At 37.1% G+C, this 16,967-nt stretch overlaps 2 protein-coding genes across 7 annotated transcripts in view; one reads left to right on the top strand and one right to left on the bottom strand.

Annotated features, from left to right (window-relative positions):
- Grh (grainy head) overlaps nucleotides 1-16,967 on the top strand; it is a 109,654-nt gene that overhangs the window by 30,867 nt on the left and 61,820 nt on the right. The window lies entirely within an intron of this gene.
- LOC145939946 (uncharacterized) overlaps nucleotides 1-16,967 on the bottom strand; it is a 124,209-nt gene that overhangs the window by 54,276 nt on the left and 52,966 nt on the right. For both annotated transcript variants that reach the window (XM_083044609.1, XM_083044610.1), the window contains one exon: nucleotides 6,174-6,270. In XM_083044609.1, coding sequence (XP_082900735.1) covers nucleotides 6,174-6,270 — 97 coding nt within the window. The remainder of the gene's footprint in view (nucleotides 1-6,173; nucleotides 6,271-16,967) is intronic.

Raw genomic sequence — 16,967 nt, 5'->3', positions numbered from 1 at the left:
TAATTCGAAAGATGCATGTAACGAGAATGTAATAATATGTAATTATTAATATTGACGATTTTATCTCGGACAATTATCGTATATTACGCCATAAACAACATGCGAGGCTGAAATCCTACTTCGATCTCGAAGTTGAAATCGAAGTGCTCAATCGATTAAACCTTGAGCGATGTGCTTACATGTAAAATCAATAGTTTCGCTGAACTGATAGAAGATTGTGTTATTTCTGCTATTTTTGTTTTCTATTACTATCTCAATGTACATTTTATTTATATAGACACTCAATCTTATTATGTGATTAAAGACATAACATTAATTGTCGTCTTAATTTCGTATACAGATATTCAACATTTTGTCACTCGTATAAACTGTACCATTCGATAACGATAAATTCAATGAATCATTTATTTATATAGATTATCGTGAATAAAATGAGATTATATAGTTATCGTTTATATAGACAAGGCTGTATCCAGATCAGTTTAACATCGCGTTCGGTAACGATTGCGAGTCACGAAAGATTACAAATTCAAGTGCGTGTTTAACGATCGCCATGGATCTTCGCTTTACGATCCATAACTCAGCTTCCACGTTTTCCTTTCACAAATAGCCCGATAACAGAAACTTAGAATTAATCGCGAAAACGTGACTGTCTCTCTCCGTTTTTCTCTCACCGGCCAATTTATTTCTTATCTCTAGTGTAGTCAAGTTGGTACACGATCAAGTTGTCGCGATCGACGCTCGTCGGATTTTGTTTCACTGATTACTGTTCGTCGGATTAGCCTAAGCTCTACCACTGGCGCTAAAATCGTCCCGAGGATTATGGCGCGATAATCCGCGGCCGCGTCCAGATTAATTCGCCTCTTAAAACTGCTCGAGACATACTCGTCGTTTTCGCTATATCGCGCGCGCCTAATCGACACTTCGATCTATCGGAAAGTTTAATTATTCCATGAAGCTATAATGTACAAATGTTCATTAACCGTGTCAATATGAATATATCGGACGCAGAATCATCGCGCTGCGCGAACGGAATATTAATCTGTTTATACCGTAAAGCTAGATAATTTCTCACGTTTGATGATGAGAATTCGCGCTGAAATAAATCTTGCTGCCTAGTAGAGATAAATCTTCACAAAGTTGTACCTGACGTTTGTTTATGGATGTTTATGTGTGTACGTGTGTGATTAACGGTTTCTGGAGATAATTAAATTTGGTTAAACTCAAAACTAGCCACTCCCGGATTGTTAAAAATATATTCATTTTAATTTATAATGTAAATTTATTCAAAATCCTACATATGATTTCTACTTTGATGTGACAAAATTTTCATACAATCTTGAGAATCATTTTTTGTGGAGAGAAAGGATTTATAATTTTTTTTTTACAACCGAATAACATGCAACACAAAGTTCTTTAAAGCACGACAGCAACTTTAACGCAGAATTTGGTCACAACGATTGCGCTCTAACGGCAAACTGGCTTTGCAATTACCTCGTGCACGGAAAAAATGATATGGTTGCCAAATGCATAATTATGGGTGCCACAACCACAATAAATAGTAATATTTGGGACAGCCATGTCTGTGATTGTCACACCTACATTGATGTGGTTGTACTGCGTAGTTGAAATCATTACACCGTATGGTTGAGGCAACCATAGAGAATTGATGCCATTAACGCCTCATGTAGCGGTACATATTTATCTGTGATAGTGTCGAATCCCAATATTACACAAGAAGAGTTTAACTTACACATTACTTTATTAAATAAAAATTCAAACATAACGAACACATAACTTCAGTTATAGAAAATGAACAAAAATCTACAAAAATCTCATCCCGTATGAGGTGAGCGCTGACGTGGGGGTGCGACAACTCATGCTTTAGCGAGAACTACGATATGATTGTCACAACCACACGGCTCAACTACAGAGAAGTAATGGAGACAACTATATGCGTTTGGTAACAGCAAACATAGTGAATATTGAGACACAAAACAATGTAGATGCCCTAACTATTCGTACGGCAAGTTTGTAATTTTAGTTGTTTCAACCTTAACCGTTTTTTCCGTGTGATAAGCATTATCTACGTATTTTGCGAGTATCATTCCCCACGCAGTCTTAAATACGTAATTGCAAGAGCTCGCATGCTAATGAGAACGCGTGCATTTTATCGAGGATTCAACATATCGCGAGTCTCTGCACCGTTTTTCCTAGCAGTACTTTCGAAGATAATCGGAGACTCTAGATTTTCATAGAGAAATCGACGAACCCTTTGGCGTTCAAACGTATATTTTAATACATTCGCGGGTTAGCCTGAAAATCGCGCGACCATATCGACGACAATAAAGCGCGCCGGCAATTATGTCACGATAAGCATTCCGTGCGCGAGTTTTATCTTTAGTGGCGAAGCGGTTACATCCCGTCGTTTCAGCGGAATATATATCGCAAGAATATATCTTTCTCATCAACGAGAAGAAGCATTGCTAATGTAAAGCGCGATTTCAGCGGCGTGCGTATTTTACGAACGTGAGCGCGCTTGGTTTATAAAGATATTCGTTTCGCCATCGAAGATGCAGCGACACATCTTAATGCGCTAATCTAAATTCCCTAATTGCTCCTCTTTGTGTACTAATCACCCCTCGTAAAACGTCATCCGACATTATAAAGTTTATGTGATTTCTCAAAGGCAACAATGACAATTTTAGATTGATTTAATGGGCACGAAAGAACGAAATGGACGGTCCGTGATAGCGTTGCATCTTGTAATTGCGAAATCCATAGAATGTTGGCCTAAGAATGTGAGTTCTTTGTCAACTAGAACTTCATAGTTAGTGCTACATTATAGCCGCCAACATCCCCTTCTTATCACGTATGAAAATACATTCTTGAATGCGTATTATATTTAATTGTAAGTAACTTGATTGAGGATAAATCTATGTAATATATAAGAACATTTCCTAAATTATGGAATAATATCGATGTTTTAATGCGCGAAGATATTTTTATTTATAAATTTACATACATAACATTTCTATCCTTTCTTTTACTTTCACAACGCATAATGAAGTTCTTATATCAAGTGCTTAACACGAGGAAGAGAAGATTCAGGACGTAAAAAAAAGTTTAATTGAATGAATCAATCTATTCCTACTGCAATATAGCTCGCGCATTAGAAAGTCATAACTCGGAGTCAAGCCATTTAAATTGCATCACAATATTGCATGTCTAATAAAATGCATGTGACAACTATTCATTTAGATAATAGAGGCAGAACACTTCCCCGATGAAAGATACAGTTTACCGCGGTTGAACATGTTTGCTGGTGACATTTGACTCCAAAATATGTTCCGGTTAGATCTTCTGACCTTTATGACGTATTAGAAAGTCATTATATCAAGTTTTCTCTATACGCGCATGTGTATACGACGTGTGCTCGCGCTATATTTGATTGCTCTATCAAAAACAATACTATCAATCATGAACTGTCATGTAATAATAAAGATGTCGAGCGAGCTATTAATGTATTTCGTGAGTCGAGTGTATTAAATGAATTGTGATTTAAACAGGAGATAGCACAAGAGAGTTTAATTTCGCGAATATTAAAAACATTCGCAAGCATCGTACATCTATAAAATATTCGCTTCACTTTTAATTATTTATCTAAAATGCTTTTATATTTAGTCATAGTAAACAGAATTTATTTTTAATAATTTTTTAAATAATTTCTTCAATTTTACAGATAATATTAGAGAAAAAAATTAAGAATTTGCTTGAATTTTATATTCCAATTAATTCGGTTTTAATATACCAAAATTCGAGTAAAATCAGCAGATCTTCGCGTACATCTATTTTAAAATTCCTAAAAAAAAATCTATTTTTCTTTATCCCTTATTTCTGTCATCATCGACGATCCCCATCAATTTCGCGACGTCCTTCCAAGGAACTCGCTTGATTCGCCTCCAGGTATCTCGTTGCATACACGCAACGACATGCGTGCTCGAGACGCGTGTACAAACGGTGTAAAGAAGAAAAGGAAATGTATACAACCTAAATAACCTAAGCCTATCTATCGTGCTGGAGCACCGTGTGTTCGATAGAAAGAGCGAGAAAGAGAAAAGAGGAAGAGAGCGAGAGAGAGCAAAGAAACAACGCGAAAGAGTGCGTGCCTTGCCTCGCGGAGGGAGAGCAAGGGAAGAGAAAAAGAGAGTAGAGCGGAGACAGGGCGTGGTCCCCCAGCCTTGTGCTCTTACTTATAATTATATTTATTCGTACAGCGTATACGTACGTGGCTGTAGCAATTGATATACGATCACGGCGAGGTCTCGGCTTACCGCAGCGAGAGCTGCACCGCAATGCACTGGAAAGGAGATACGGAGGAGGAGAGAATCGGGCCTCGCGATTTCGGCATTGAACGAGGACAACACAGGTGTAATCGTCAAAGTGACAGCGAGCGCAATGAATTTAATTCTTAATTTCATCTGAATATCTTTCATCTGAAATATCTATAAATATCTATAAATATCTATAAATATCTATAAATATCTATACTTTTATAGTTTTATAATTTTACAACCCTTCGTAACTCTATAAATTTTGTTTCATTATAAAAAAACATTTCGAAAAAATTAATGAATTTAATTTCGAAAAAAAATTTAATAGTATTGTTTAAAAGAAAATAAGAATATATATCTTGTTTTATTGTGTCTAATAAATCTTACTATTTAATTATTTATTTCTTAATACATAATTTCTCGCTTAAAATTGTTGCGAACCGAAAAAAATATTTGGTTAATTTTATTTCACTAAAAATTATTTCACTAAAAACGCGTCTGAGTCTTCAATTCTCGACTATCTTTGATACACGCGTTTCTTTGGGCGTCGAATCGTTCTCTCGAGATGTGATGTAAAAAAAAGAACGAAGTTCTTGGTCGGTCGTAAAGATCGTGAAATACTCTCTCGGACATCATCTCACAATCAGATAAGGGAAGCCTTGACCTTTCTGAGATTTTCGATTTACGGCGCGCGACTGATGCACGACAAATTATATACGGAGCGAATGTTTGTCTCAAAGGCCACGATGGCAATTTAAGTAAATCCCAGCTGTGTGTTTTGAGCAACCGTGATTTATTTTCTTCGCGAGAAAAAGAAAAAGAGAGAAGTTCTCCCGTGAAAATTGCTTCAGTTAATCGGGTCCAACGATGTCTTAATAATAACGATCTCCCGTACGCGCTGAGAGGCATAAATGTAATGCGGTCGATATCATAGTAATTTGAACATCATCTTAAATGCTTCGAAGATGGGTACTTTAATAGACCGCGCTTGATTAGCGCATTATTAGCGCATGCACATTGCTCTATTACGAACCGCAGTAAATAACAATTCATATTTTCTGTAAGCAGGCGGTAAATCCGGTTAAAAGTATCGCTTCTTATACTTCGCCCTCTACTTTCGTTTCTGAAAATGTTGTAACACCGGCTATTAGTGATAATAAAGCGTTGCAAACGTCTTTTAATGCACTTGCAGGATGCTTAAATAGCTCTCGTGTAATTCGAAATGATCGCGAGATTGGGCCTGGAGAAATAATTCGAAATGGAAAACGATGATTATCGAAGCGATTAATATTTAGTTGCAACACCAACCCACTATACATATAATTTATCACTTCGCAAAAGTGGGTTCAGTTCATCGGAGGTTCGAGCAACAGAAATCCGCAACTTTGTGCATAATCGCAAATGATCGCCGTCGCAACAATTATCGGTATTTTTGCGAACTCGTTTATCTCCTCCACGGCTACGAGGTTCGTAATAGAATGTACGAAGACGAACCTAGCAAGCAGCCTAAGTACGTCAAAGGAAAGGAACAACAAGCAGTTGGGGTAGCGGAGATCGAGAAATAAGAGAAAGAAATCCAAGAAGGTTTGCAAGCGTCGTTGACCATGGGATATTGCCATCGTTCCAGGTGGTACTCATATACAAATTATGGTAATGACCGATCGATTCCCCCTAGCTCGTCATTCTGCTCTTCGCGTTCCTCTTTCTTTCTCTCTTTTCTCTCCCTGTCGCTCCCCTATCTCCGCGTATCGACGCGGAACCCTCGTAAGGCCGTTGCTGCCCTTGTGCATTCGCGCGCAATTAGCTCCATCTTCCTCACATATACAGGATGAGACTTACCTTTGATATTTTGATCCGATGCGTAACGCGATACACAGGATAGGATTTTTTCTTTCTCCCAAATACTTTATTTGCAGTAACAATGAATCATCGATATCTGAAATCAAACAGAAAACATTGGACGTCAGAAGCTTTAAATAAAAAATTTCTTTCTAAAAATTTCGTGCAAGCGACAGTATATATTATCGACTTGGACTCGCAATTAATAATCCATAAACTAATGATATTATAGCTATCTTTCTCGAAGTATTATGTAGAAGAAAATTGATAATTACAAATTAATTTTTTTCTCAAAACAGGGTTTTTTAGTCATCATTTTAATCATTTGTCTTAATCTATCATTATAGGAAGTTTCTATCGCAATTACGAGAAAATTATTTTCTCCTGTGCAAAATGCCTGTCGGATCCTTGTCATTCTCTCATCGTTGCTAACTTTCGCAGACACTGTCCATCTGCGGTTTACCTTTGATATTATAATCTGTCTCTCAACTGGAATACGTGACGCGAAGCTTAAAACGTTATACGCGCACGTACGGCGCGTTGGATCGAGTTAACTCGCGGTTGTGTTCCGCGTTCGCTTTAATTAATATGTGCTACAATCGATGCATTGAAACACAGAGACATTTTAAATGCATTCGAAAACTATGCCAGAAAAAAATCCAGTATCAATATAATGAAAATATAAAGAAAATTTTGACATGAATTTCTTTTTTCTATACTATTGTAATTTACTTAATTTTTTACATATTTCTCTTTCTATAAATAATTAATTTTATATAAAAGTATATATATATATAAATTATTATAAATTTATATTAAGAATATTATAAATTTTTTTCATAGTCTGCATAGTGAACAACACAATGTACATTGTAAAAGCAATTGTGTCTTCCTTCTTGTAAATGATGTGAAACAAGATATTTATACATTTTATTTCATGAAAGGAAATGTGTGTTCTTGAATACGAAATAAAATCTTATCTCACAGTTGTAGATTTTACACGAAGGATGTTCGCTTAGAGAGAGAGATGAGCGCAATGTTCAACGCATCTAACAAGCTCGCGGGCGAGCAACGTCACAAGCGAAGGAAAGCGATAACATAGTAAGCGATAAGTCGACAGTTTAAGACATGCATCGGCGAATTGCATTTGCGCCGAGTGGCGTTTATTTATGGCGGGCCGCCGCGTTCGCGGTACGCACGTGCGTTTTCTCGCACAAAATGTCACGGAGTCTCGCTGCCGCATTACGAACACCGCGAAATAATCCGCGGTTTCGCGCGAGAAATAACACGCGTGTGCGTGCCCCGCGTACATACACACACACACACACACACACACATATACACAAGCACACGCGCGTTTCCCAAAGGCCTTTCAAACGTTGGCGGTATATCAGCACTTTTTATCGTTACAGCGCGCAGGCCTTTCGAACGTCCGGACGGTATATCAGCGTTTTTATCGTGTAACCATTAGCGCGCACGTACGACCTTTCGCGATCGGTCGATTCGTAACTCCGATTACCGGGCAAGCGATAAAACCTTATGAACGTCGGCTTGATTATGCCTTTTCCACGATCTATAATCGCGATCGATATCCCATAGCTGCGTGCACATTGGCAAACGATAAGCGATGTGCTATAAGCAGTGAACCGTGTGAATAAGCTCACTTATTAACCCTTTTATTATAAGGGTGGAAATGGGATAATAAAGTTAAAAGAATAGTTTCCCTATCAATCAATCTATACATCGAATAAAAATTATTCTTAGAGTGTCGTCTAATGTCAATTTTTTAACATATATGTCTCAAGCGAGAAATGTTTAGAACTTTATATCAACGAGTTGATCGAAATTATCTTTCCAATATGATTCCTACTTTATGATTCCTAATGAAGCGCATAAGGTGATGAGAAAAAAATATATATGCATATAATAAAAACTGCAGATAAAATTAATCCATGATTAGAAAAAATAAATAAATTCATGATTAGAAACTTAACAATTTTTTATCGCGACTATTTTTTATTCAAAATTCTTGTTAATAGACTCGCGTGACATGCAATTAAAAATTAAATATCTTAGATGACACACTTAGACATCGTATCAAATTATAATTTATCGGCGAATACATTGAAAACACACAAACAATGATTGAGATTAAGTATATAGTACACCACGTACTATATTTTACGTCGCTGCAACGTTATGTCAGAATCTTCGAGAACTTCACGTTGCGTTATAATCTCATGTAAATCCGCGATCAATCACTTCTTATGTCACGTCATGAACCGGGATGATTGACGAATATACAACAATTAACGCAAATTTTTTAACGACATCTCTATAAAAATAATTAATCTCTATAATTAATTACCTACCAATCTAGACTATAACGTGGCTCACTCAGGTATTATCTGTGCCTCATATTTTATCATATTTTTTAGATGACATATTTATTAGATGATACTATAAACTATACTTAACACATAACTCTTTGTGTCCACTCTATCTCAATATAGACCTTGCAGATTAATTACATGTTTTACGAGTCGTGATGTTAACGAGATCAAGATTGTTTGGATGTAGAGATTTTGCTAAGAAAATGTACAAAAGACTATTTAAGAGATTATCAATACAAAGTCCGTGAAAATGTCTGTATATATACAATCATCTTCCACTCTCTCTTTCTTTTTCTCACAATGAGAAAAATTATATATAATCCATAAATTTTGCTGATTTTATCATTAATAGTTTTTGGATTCTTTTAGTTAAGCATTAATGTATTAACATTGTTCCTTCATTTACCTCGCGCATGGATATTATTAAATTTCCGCGTATAAAGCTAGCTAATCAAATTATGCTTGCATAATCTAACCGCGCGGAGAGTCCGAGAGTCTTTGGAGAATCTCTCGATAAATCGATAGCTTATATGCGCTTACAGACATGGTACGATGTTATAACAACAAGAGAGAAGGGAAAAGAGAGAGAGAGAGAGACAGTCAACTTTTGCCTATCGCAGAGTGTACCCTCCTTGCAACAGAATCATAGATTACAGGATCTACCACGTGACAGGATCTATCGTCAATCAGTATGGTTATCCTTCGATGGAAGAAAAGAAAAAAATACTCGCTTTTAATGAGCGCTCGGTTAATCGGGAAAGGATTTCTCGCAAGAACGGTCGTAATTAAAAGACTTCGGTCGTATGCACACATTGTTCCCGCCGTTGTTCCATTATGTAAATGGTATAAAAGCATTAATAAAGTAACGGCGATATGTGCACATCGACGCCCTCTTACCTCGTAGTAATAATGCGCCATTTGCATTAATAATAATAATAATTTCTAGCGATTTTATCGACGAGATTCCAAGCTGTTGAAGTTGTTCGCTACATTGTGGCGTCTAGGATAATAATGCGCGGCCACAAAGATTGGCCTTTGCAAAAACATTCTGTTACAATGTAATAAGAATCTCTCATTTTCGTAACGAATATCTCTCTTTTTCTCTCATCGAAGAATATACGATTGAGGCTATATCTTGTCGCGCGGGAGATTCTATCTACGATTCTGTTGCGAAAAAAAATACTTTCTGCAGCAGACAAAAGCCATCCCTTCTTCCCTTTTACGATGTAAATGGTTTGCAAAAAATTTGATATGTGATGCCATGTTTAAGGGAAAAGAAAAAGATATTCGAATTCTTTCTTAATTTTAGAAAATAATTTTATAATACTGCGAGAGAAATTTTTAAGTGACTTGCTTTGTCGAGAGTTTAAAAGAAGACGTAAAATATTGGGGGCGGATTTTTATCTTGAAAGAGATTATACTTTGAAAATAGAATGTTTAATAATTTTGCGCGCAATCCGTAGATTACAAAATTGCGGAAGTCTTGGCGATCATGAATAGATATCATCATCATATACAGGAAGAAAGATTTATCTTAATGCGGCGCAACTCGTGTATGTGTATGTGTAGCGCGATTATATTAAAAATTTTCATCGGCGTAACTCGGCGCGATGCGCGAATACAGTTTACCATAATTATATAGCGCTCGCGCAAGCTGCGCCGGCTCCGCCGCGTGCGCAAAAAAGGAAAAAAAAAAAGAAACAGTAAGACTATCTGTATTTTATCAACGTAATTAATATCAGCTGACGGGCATAAACTTCAGCGCAACTTCCAACGAATTAAATGTTACTTACGCATATAACTTCGCGTAATCATTAACGGCGCGACTCGCGCCGCTCCAAGAAACGTACGACTTTTCTCTAACACCGACCAATAATTATACTATCTGTATACTTCAGCGTACCGTTAATGTATGTGGTTGCGCGTTCGATATGTTACGAAAATTAAACGCATAAACGGGGTATATCGCCGTGACGCGTATTACTCCGTCTAACGCCTGACGTCGCAGGTCGGAGTCGCTGTTATGTAAAACAGATTCGTACTTGCATGAATTCTAATACTTTGGTAGGTAACACTATACACACGAGAGGCGCTCACACACATAATTTCAATCTAGTTATCCGGCGCTTGCAGCTTTGCACGAGAAATACATGTATATAGTATGGCCAATGAATAGCGATACGCACCTTCCGCTATCTTCTCTGCAATTTGAACTAATATTAGCGACAATGAAATGTATATTCTCAGCCTCCGATTTAAAGTTAAATGCTACCGGCACGATTCTAATGTTACCGCGTCAACGTATACGATTGTAAAACACAGTTTTAAGACACGAACGCGATCGTATATCTAACGCTGAATGTGCGTTGGAGATAATATGAGCCAATGATGAAGTTTTCCGCATCCGCTACCAATTTCGATCTCCGACTGCACGCTTTATGAGAATTCGGTCGTAATTAAATAAATAGAAATTTATGATTATATTCGCGGAAGATTTTCCGATCGAAAAATGCCTAATATTTGTACCGCCGCGGTCGATCGTTTAATAAGGCGAGAAAATCCGGTCGACGACCTTAATGCAAATGTAATTACATAATGCGGAAAAATGTGTAGATTACCGGCGGTAATCGCCACTTGCTGATAAATATAAACTAGCTAATTTCCATCTAATTACGTGGTATGGAAAGTTTACGGGCGTCGCGCAGACAGTCTCTCCGCGCGACTTTGCGGTCAATAATTGAAAACGGTCGTCCGATAAACCCGCATGTATCCATGCACATACTCTTTAAAAGTGCCAGTCAACATCGCCGGCAATCAAGGTTGCCGCGTTTTCGAAACGGAATTCGAGTGCAAACGGGATGCTTGGAAAGATTGTTATTTTATTTTCGGCATTTTATGAATGACATAAAATGATGGAAATTAAACAATTAAACAGACGATTAAGTATTAATCGATGCGAAACGCAAATGATAAATCGGAAACGATCGCGGGAGATCATAAATTAATGAACGAGTGACAATCGATCTGTAATCGACATGTATAAACGATGTGTCGATCGTTCATGGAGAATAGTAATTTGCCAAATTACAACTCACAGTTCGCACGTGCACGCAAGTAAGGGAGAGAGAGAAAGGGAGCGTGCTATAATTTAAGATAAGCTATGTACGGTGCACCATGACGAAATCACAGTGCAAACACGCTGTAATTAGTACAGTAGGCAATTTAAATGTTTTATATCGAGTAATAATAAACTGTGATACTGGCATTCCGCGTTTTGCGCGTGAATCTACAGGCACCAAGAATCTAAATAGTTCGCGTTTTTCAATCAATATAAATCATTTACAGTTTTAATCGAGCAAAAACGAAATATCAATATTGCCCTTTCTTAAATTCGAAACTCTGCATATCGCATAAATAATCGCATAATATTTAAATCGTGCATACATACGTATATATATATAAAAGTAGGGAAATTGCAATGTGTGTCTTATCGTTGAATTATCGATCATAATGGAAGCTATCGGAACAAATCGCCTGTCATATCGGCTCGGATTCTGGCTCGAGAATGTCTCTCTACGCTAATGGCATTCGCTTGCGTTCCAATCGCGATTGCACGTACAACCGGTGCAACGTACGGCCGATCGTCGCGAGGCAAAGATTTGTTTTAATGCTCAGCCGGCTCTCTCTCTCTCTCGTCGATGGTGCGGACCCATTAAAAGTGTTCCCGAGTGCGTACACACGGGGGCGTTCCCGATGCACCTTATTCACGGCATAAACGCACGCGGCATGCAGATTAAACGATCGAACAGCAGCGAAAGAGAGGCGCGAAATGCGACGAAATCGGGCAAGTAGAAATGGGAGGGAAGAGGATGAAAAAAAAAAGAGAGAAACGCTTATTGCGCGCGCGGCACAAGCGTAGATTAAAGCGGAACACTAAATTCGCGGGTTATATGTGTGCATCCCGCTTCTCCGCCTCTACATAAAGAGCCTATGTGTATCCATGTTTCTTATCGCAAGAAGCATGAAACGAGAATCTACAGAAGCTGATAAATTAATAATAAAAACGTCACTTGCGATATCGGGTGGGCGAACTTGATGAAAGATCTGGAAGAGAACGAATTAAGTTCCTCCGACGTAGAAAAAGTTCAAGACGCAAGCAAAGAAAAAGAAGAAATTAAGAAATGCGTTTTCGTCGTAAAGAAGTTAACGATGGACAATATTCTCTCTTAAAATTTCAGATCATTATTTAAGATCTCTTATGTCCTTTTTTTACTATGATATTTTAATATAATTTTATTTTTCAATTTACTATATTTATTTTAGCTATTTTATACGATATCAATATACAAGCAAAACAATGTCACACCAGTACACATTTTTCGAGATGTCAATTCGTGAAATATATAGATAAGTAAATATAGTTTCATCGAGATCTCAAATATGGTAATACAAACATAAGAATCGCGTCTTTTCCTGCATGAAATTCACACAGAATTGCTCTTCGGATCTATATGCACACACTGTCGACTTAATGCACCTGCATCGCGACGCGACGTCCGACTTTCGTGGAGAGGCATTCGAGTAACGAGAGCATACTCCCGTTTTTCCAGAGTGTTTGCTTGCGCGAAAGTGGCCATTTGATTCGGGTATTATTCGTTCGAGGCGTTCAACCGGAAACCGTAGCAACGCTCGGTGCATATTACGTAAACCACACTGTACCCATGTGTGCGTGAATGTTATCTTTTATAAATTTATATAATATGCATATATGACGGTTCAATGTGTATAACGTCGTGTTGCACCATGTCTCGTTAAATTGAATTTCCTCTCAATTATTGTACCGGAACGAATTTTCGCATCTTACGTTTTATCTTGCCAATTAAAATTTTTGCGAAGCCTTCCGCTGTGCGTTATCATGTGTAACTATACAATTATTTTCGTTTCGCGTTATTTTATCGACGATGTTTCCGACTCGAGCATAGATTGTTGTAATACCCACAAAATATTATAGACAATATTTTTTACAAATAGAATCACTATTCTCATACAAATTTTTGAGAAAGTTGCGGCATGTCAAGTAAATTTGATATATCTGTCCGAAAAGTCCTACGAATGTCCATATCAAAACTCCTAAGTCTAATAATATTTCGTAGCACGAATATTCACGTTTCTCTCTCTCTCTATCTCTCTGTCTCTCTTTACAGAAACACGCGTTTCATTATATATCAAAAAATTAGATTGCCACCGTGCGCGGAAATTAAAGCACAGTACCCCTTAAAAATATGCCTCTCATCAAAATTCGTTATGGCGTACATCGGTAGTTGATATGAATACCGGGAAGAAAAAGATTTTCAACAAACGAGCGCGAAGAAGGGAAGGTGGACAGTAGACGCCAGACTAATAAAAGAGCTCACTCTGACATTACTGTCGCAGCAGACGCGAGCGGATACTCGTTTATTCGGAGATATCTGCGGTAGATCTCTCTTTCTTGGCGACGCACGGGCAGATACGCGCGACGCTCTTTTATTTACAACGACAATGACAAACGTAACGACAATTCATGGTTATACGTGTCCCCGGGCTCTGTCGCCGTCGTCGTCGGCCATAACGCGCGACGTCGTTTTTGTAAAGCGCGATAAGAATTCGAAAAGAGACCCAATAAATCGCGAGGGAAACGCACAGGTTTCAGCCACAAAAATCTACCTGATGAAAATGGTAAAAAACAAAGCTAGAATGACAGAAAGTTGTTGAAATTTTTTTTATAGCGCATGTTTGTATTTTAATGCGGACGGGAAAAGATATATTAATTCGTTAACACATAAAATATGGGTATTTATAAGAACATGTTTTTGCGGAAGAACATTACTCACTAATTTTCTCGTTAACGAACATCAATTCGACTGGTTAAACTCTAAGCAAATATATATGGATTTATGGATACATGTTTAGTGTGTGTCGGATGTAAAATGTTATTCATATAAATGTTCAGTCAAGTATAGCGATAAAACAGAATCCGTATATTAGCAATATCATATGATAGTTACATTCGACAATACATTCGTGTCCAACATATATTACTTTGCGTTTTCTATCGAATACAGGTTCATCTATCAAGTGCGAAAACTCGATGCACATTGAGGTCTTTGCTATAGAAAAATCGCAAATAGTTTTCTCAATACATATACAATTAAATAAAAGCGCGCTGCATCAGATTAAAAAAAACACATGTGGCAAATTTCTTGCATCATTAACTTCCATTACTTATGTATATTTTGACAAGATACAAATAGCAAAAATTTTTAATTTTTTTTTTTTTTTTTTTTTTTCATAGTATTATATGATTAGATTTCATAAATTAATGTATCTATATTTAATGTTATTCTCTATATAAATATGTGTTTTTTTATGTATTTCACTTACATTCCTTGACTACGTAGAATTTCTGCAAGAATTAATTCTTTGGATTGAGACATCGACATATTTTCTTCGAAACATTTTTCTTTGTTTAATTATAAATTTATTTATTCGCATAAATATAACTTTAAAACATTTGGAGAATCATGATGAAGAATCGTTTATATAGTAAGTAAAAAGAATCTCATAAGAATATCATATTAATAAGTGCATTGGCATTAAGTAAGCTGCGGCTGACCCGCGCTAATTTTTACTACTTAAAATTTGTGCCAGAGTGAACCCGTTTGTGTAGCCAAGATATTATGTGTACGTGTGTAGCCCTTAAAGACCAGTAAGACCTGTTTTATAATACGTGATGATAGTAATTTAATTATAACGCTGTTTAATCCTGTGAAAATCGTTAGCGACACAACAGATTTACTGCTAATGTAAGAATCTTTCCAAAAGCATGAGATAGAATTTATACGCAATATTCCATATGCATGCAATAACATATTTTATGAATAGATTATATATTACTTGTCTATTCTATAAATTTATATATAAATGGAAAAATTATTCTTATTATGAGAATTATTTTATCTCTCATTTATGTTAAAAAATATCAATCTTTATATCAATATGGCGCTATTAAAAAATATTTTCTTTTTCATATTTCTGTTAATTTTTGCAATATGTGTCACTTTTTTCTCCAACTTTTTTTATTCGCGATAGCAGTAAATAATCGTCTGTATCGCCGCCTAAACGTGATGCAATTAATAATAACGGTAATTAAATAACAATTATCAAAACTAATTTGAAAAACTAATTTGCTGCGTTTCGCACATAAATTAGTAATAGCTGTCCATAGTTGTTTTCTGTTCAACTGATTATTGATTTCAATCCATGTCCCCCTTTCCCCTCCTTCTCCTTAATGACACATCTCACTATCGGAGCGAATAAAGAGTCGCAAATTTCGTACGGGCATAAAATTTCTCGCCTTAACTAATATCACGTCATCGCTTCATTAATAAAACTAGTTTAAACGCAGGAATTTCACTTGATTGACACTCCCTACCTATCTATCTACGGCTCTCTCTCTCTCTCTCTCCTTCGCTCTCATCTCCGTCTCGTCCTTTCTCATCGAGCATGCGGACGCTTGGCCGTGAGTCTCTCGACCTGGGCCGATCAGTCTCGTTATAGGTATTAGATCGACACTCAGGATCGCTTATGGGCGTACGACCGAAGATGGAAAAATGAACGGTCAAAGCCGGTCGTGAAACTATCCTCTTATTTGCGCTTACACGAACTTCGGGGCGCTCTCCTCAACTTCGGTAAAATCGCCAATGGAGACGCCCGAGGTGAAACTTTCGAGCGACCGATCGGCTTCCAGGCGGTCCCCGTCGTCGATCGAGAGAGTTCGTGAGAAAAAAACGCGAGGGAAAGAGAGACAGCGAGAAATGCGGAGAGAATCCGTGTTTTCCACGCCCGAGGTTTTGTCGCGAAACTGGTGAATCAATTAATCAGTCCGCAATTTGCGCTGATAATACGGCACGTACCCGCAGGATGCTCGCAGCAAGGCTTTCCGATCGCTTTTACGATAATCTCGATTATTTTTATATTATCGAAAACGTAATTAATGGTATAATTACTCAGAACGTATCTCTCTCAAGAGAGATAAGGAGATGCGCGCGATCAAATTTCTAATAAATTAACTTTTACGAGATGAACGTGCACATGTTTCGACGGATAGCCTTCTCAGAAAGGACACGTCAGAATTGTTCGTATGATTCAAAAAGGTGACCATAATTCTCCTCGTGTTTCGCGTGCTTATAAAATATCACATTAAACCGCATAAGTGGATGCAGAAGATGTTGAAATAGGAAAACCCATACCATATTTAATGATTGTGGATCTTTTTACCGGAATATCAGATCGACATAATAAACTAACTGGTAACATCTCGGTGAAACTTTCATCGAGTTTCCATTCGGACAAAAAAAAAGAT

This window comes from Prenolepis imparis, unplaced genomic scaffold (assembly GCF_030444845.1).
Source record: "Prenolepis imparis isolate NDT839.2.m4 unplaced genomic scaffold, iyPreImpa1.0 SCAF_8, whole genome shotgun sequence".
NCBI lineage: Eukaryota > Metazoa > Arthropoda > Insecta > Hymenoptera > Formicidae > Prenolepis > Prenolepis imparis.
The sequence above is the reverse complement of the archived record's forward strand: the minus strand, read 5'-3'. Positions and strand labels throughout refer to the sequence as shown.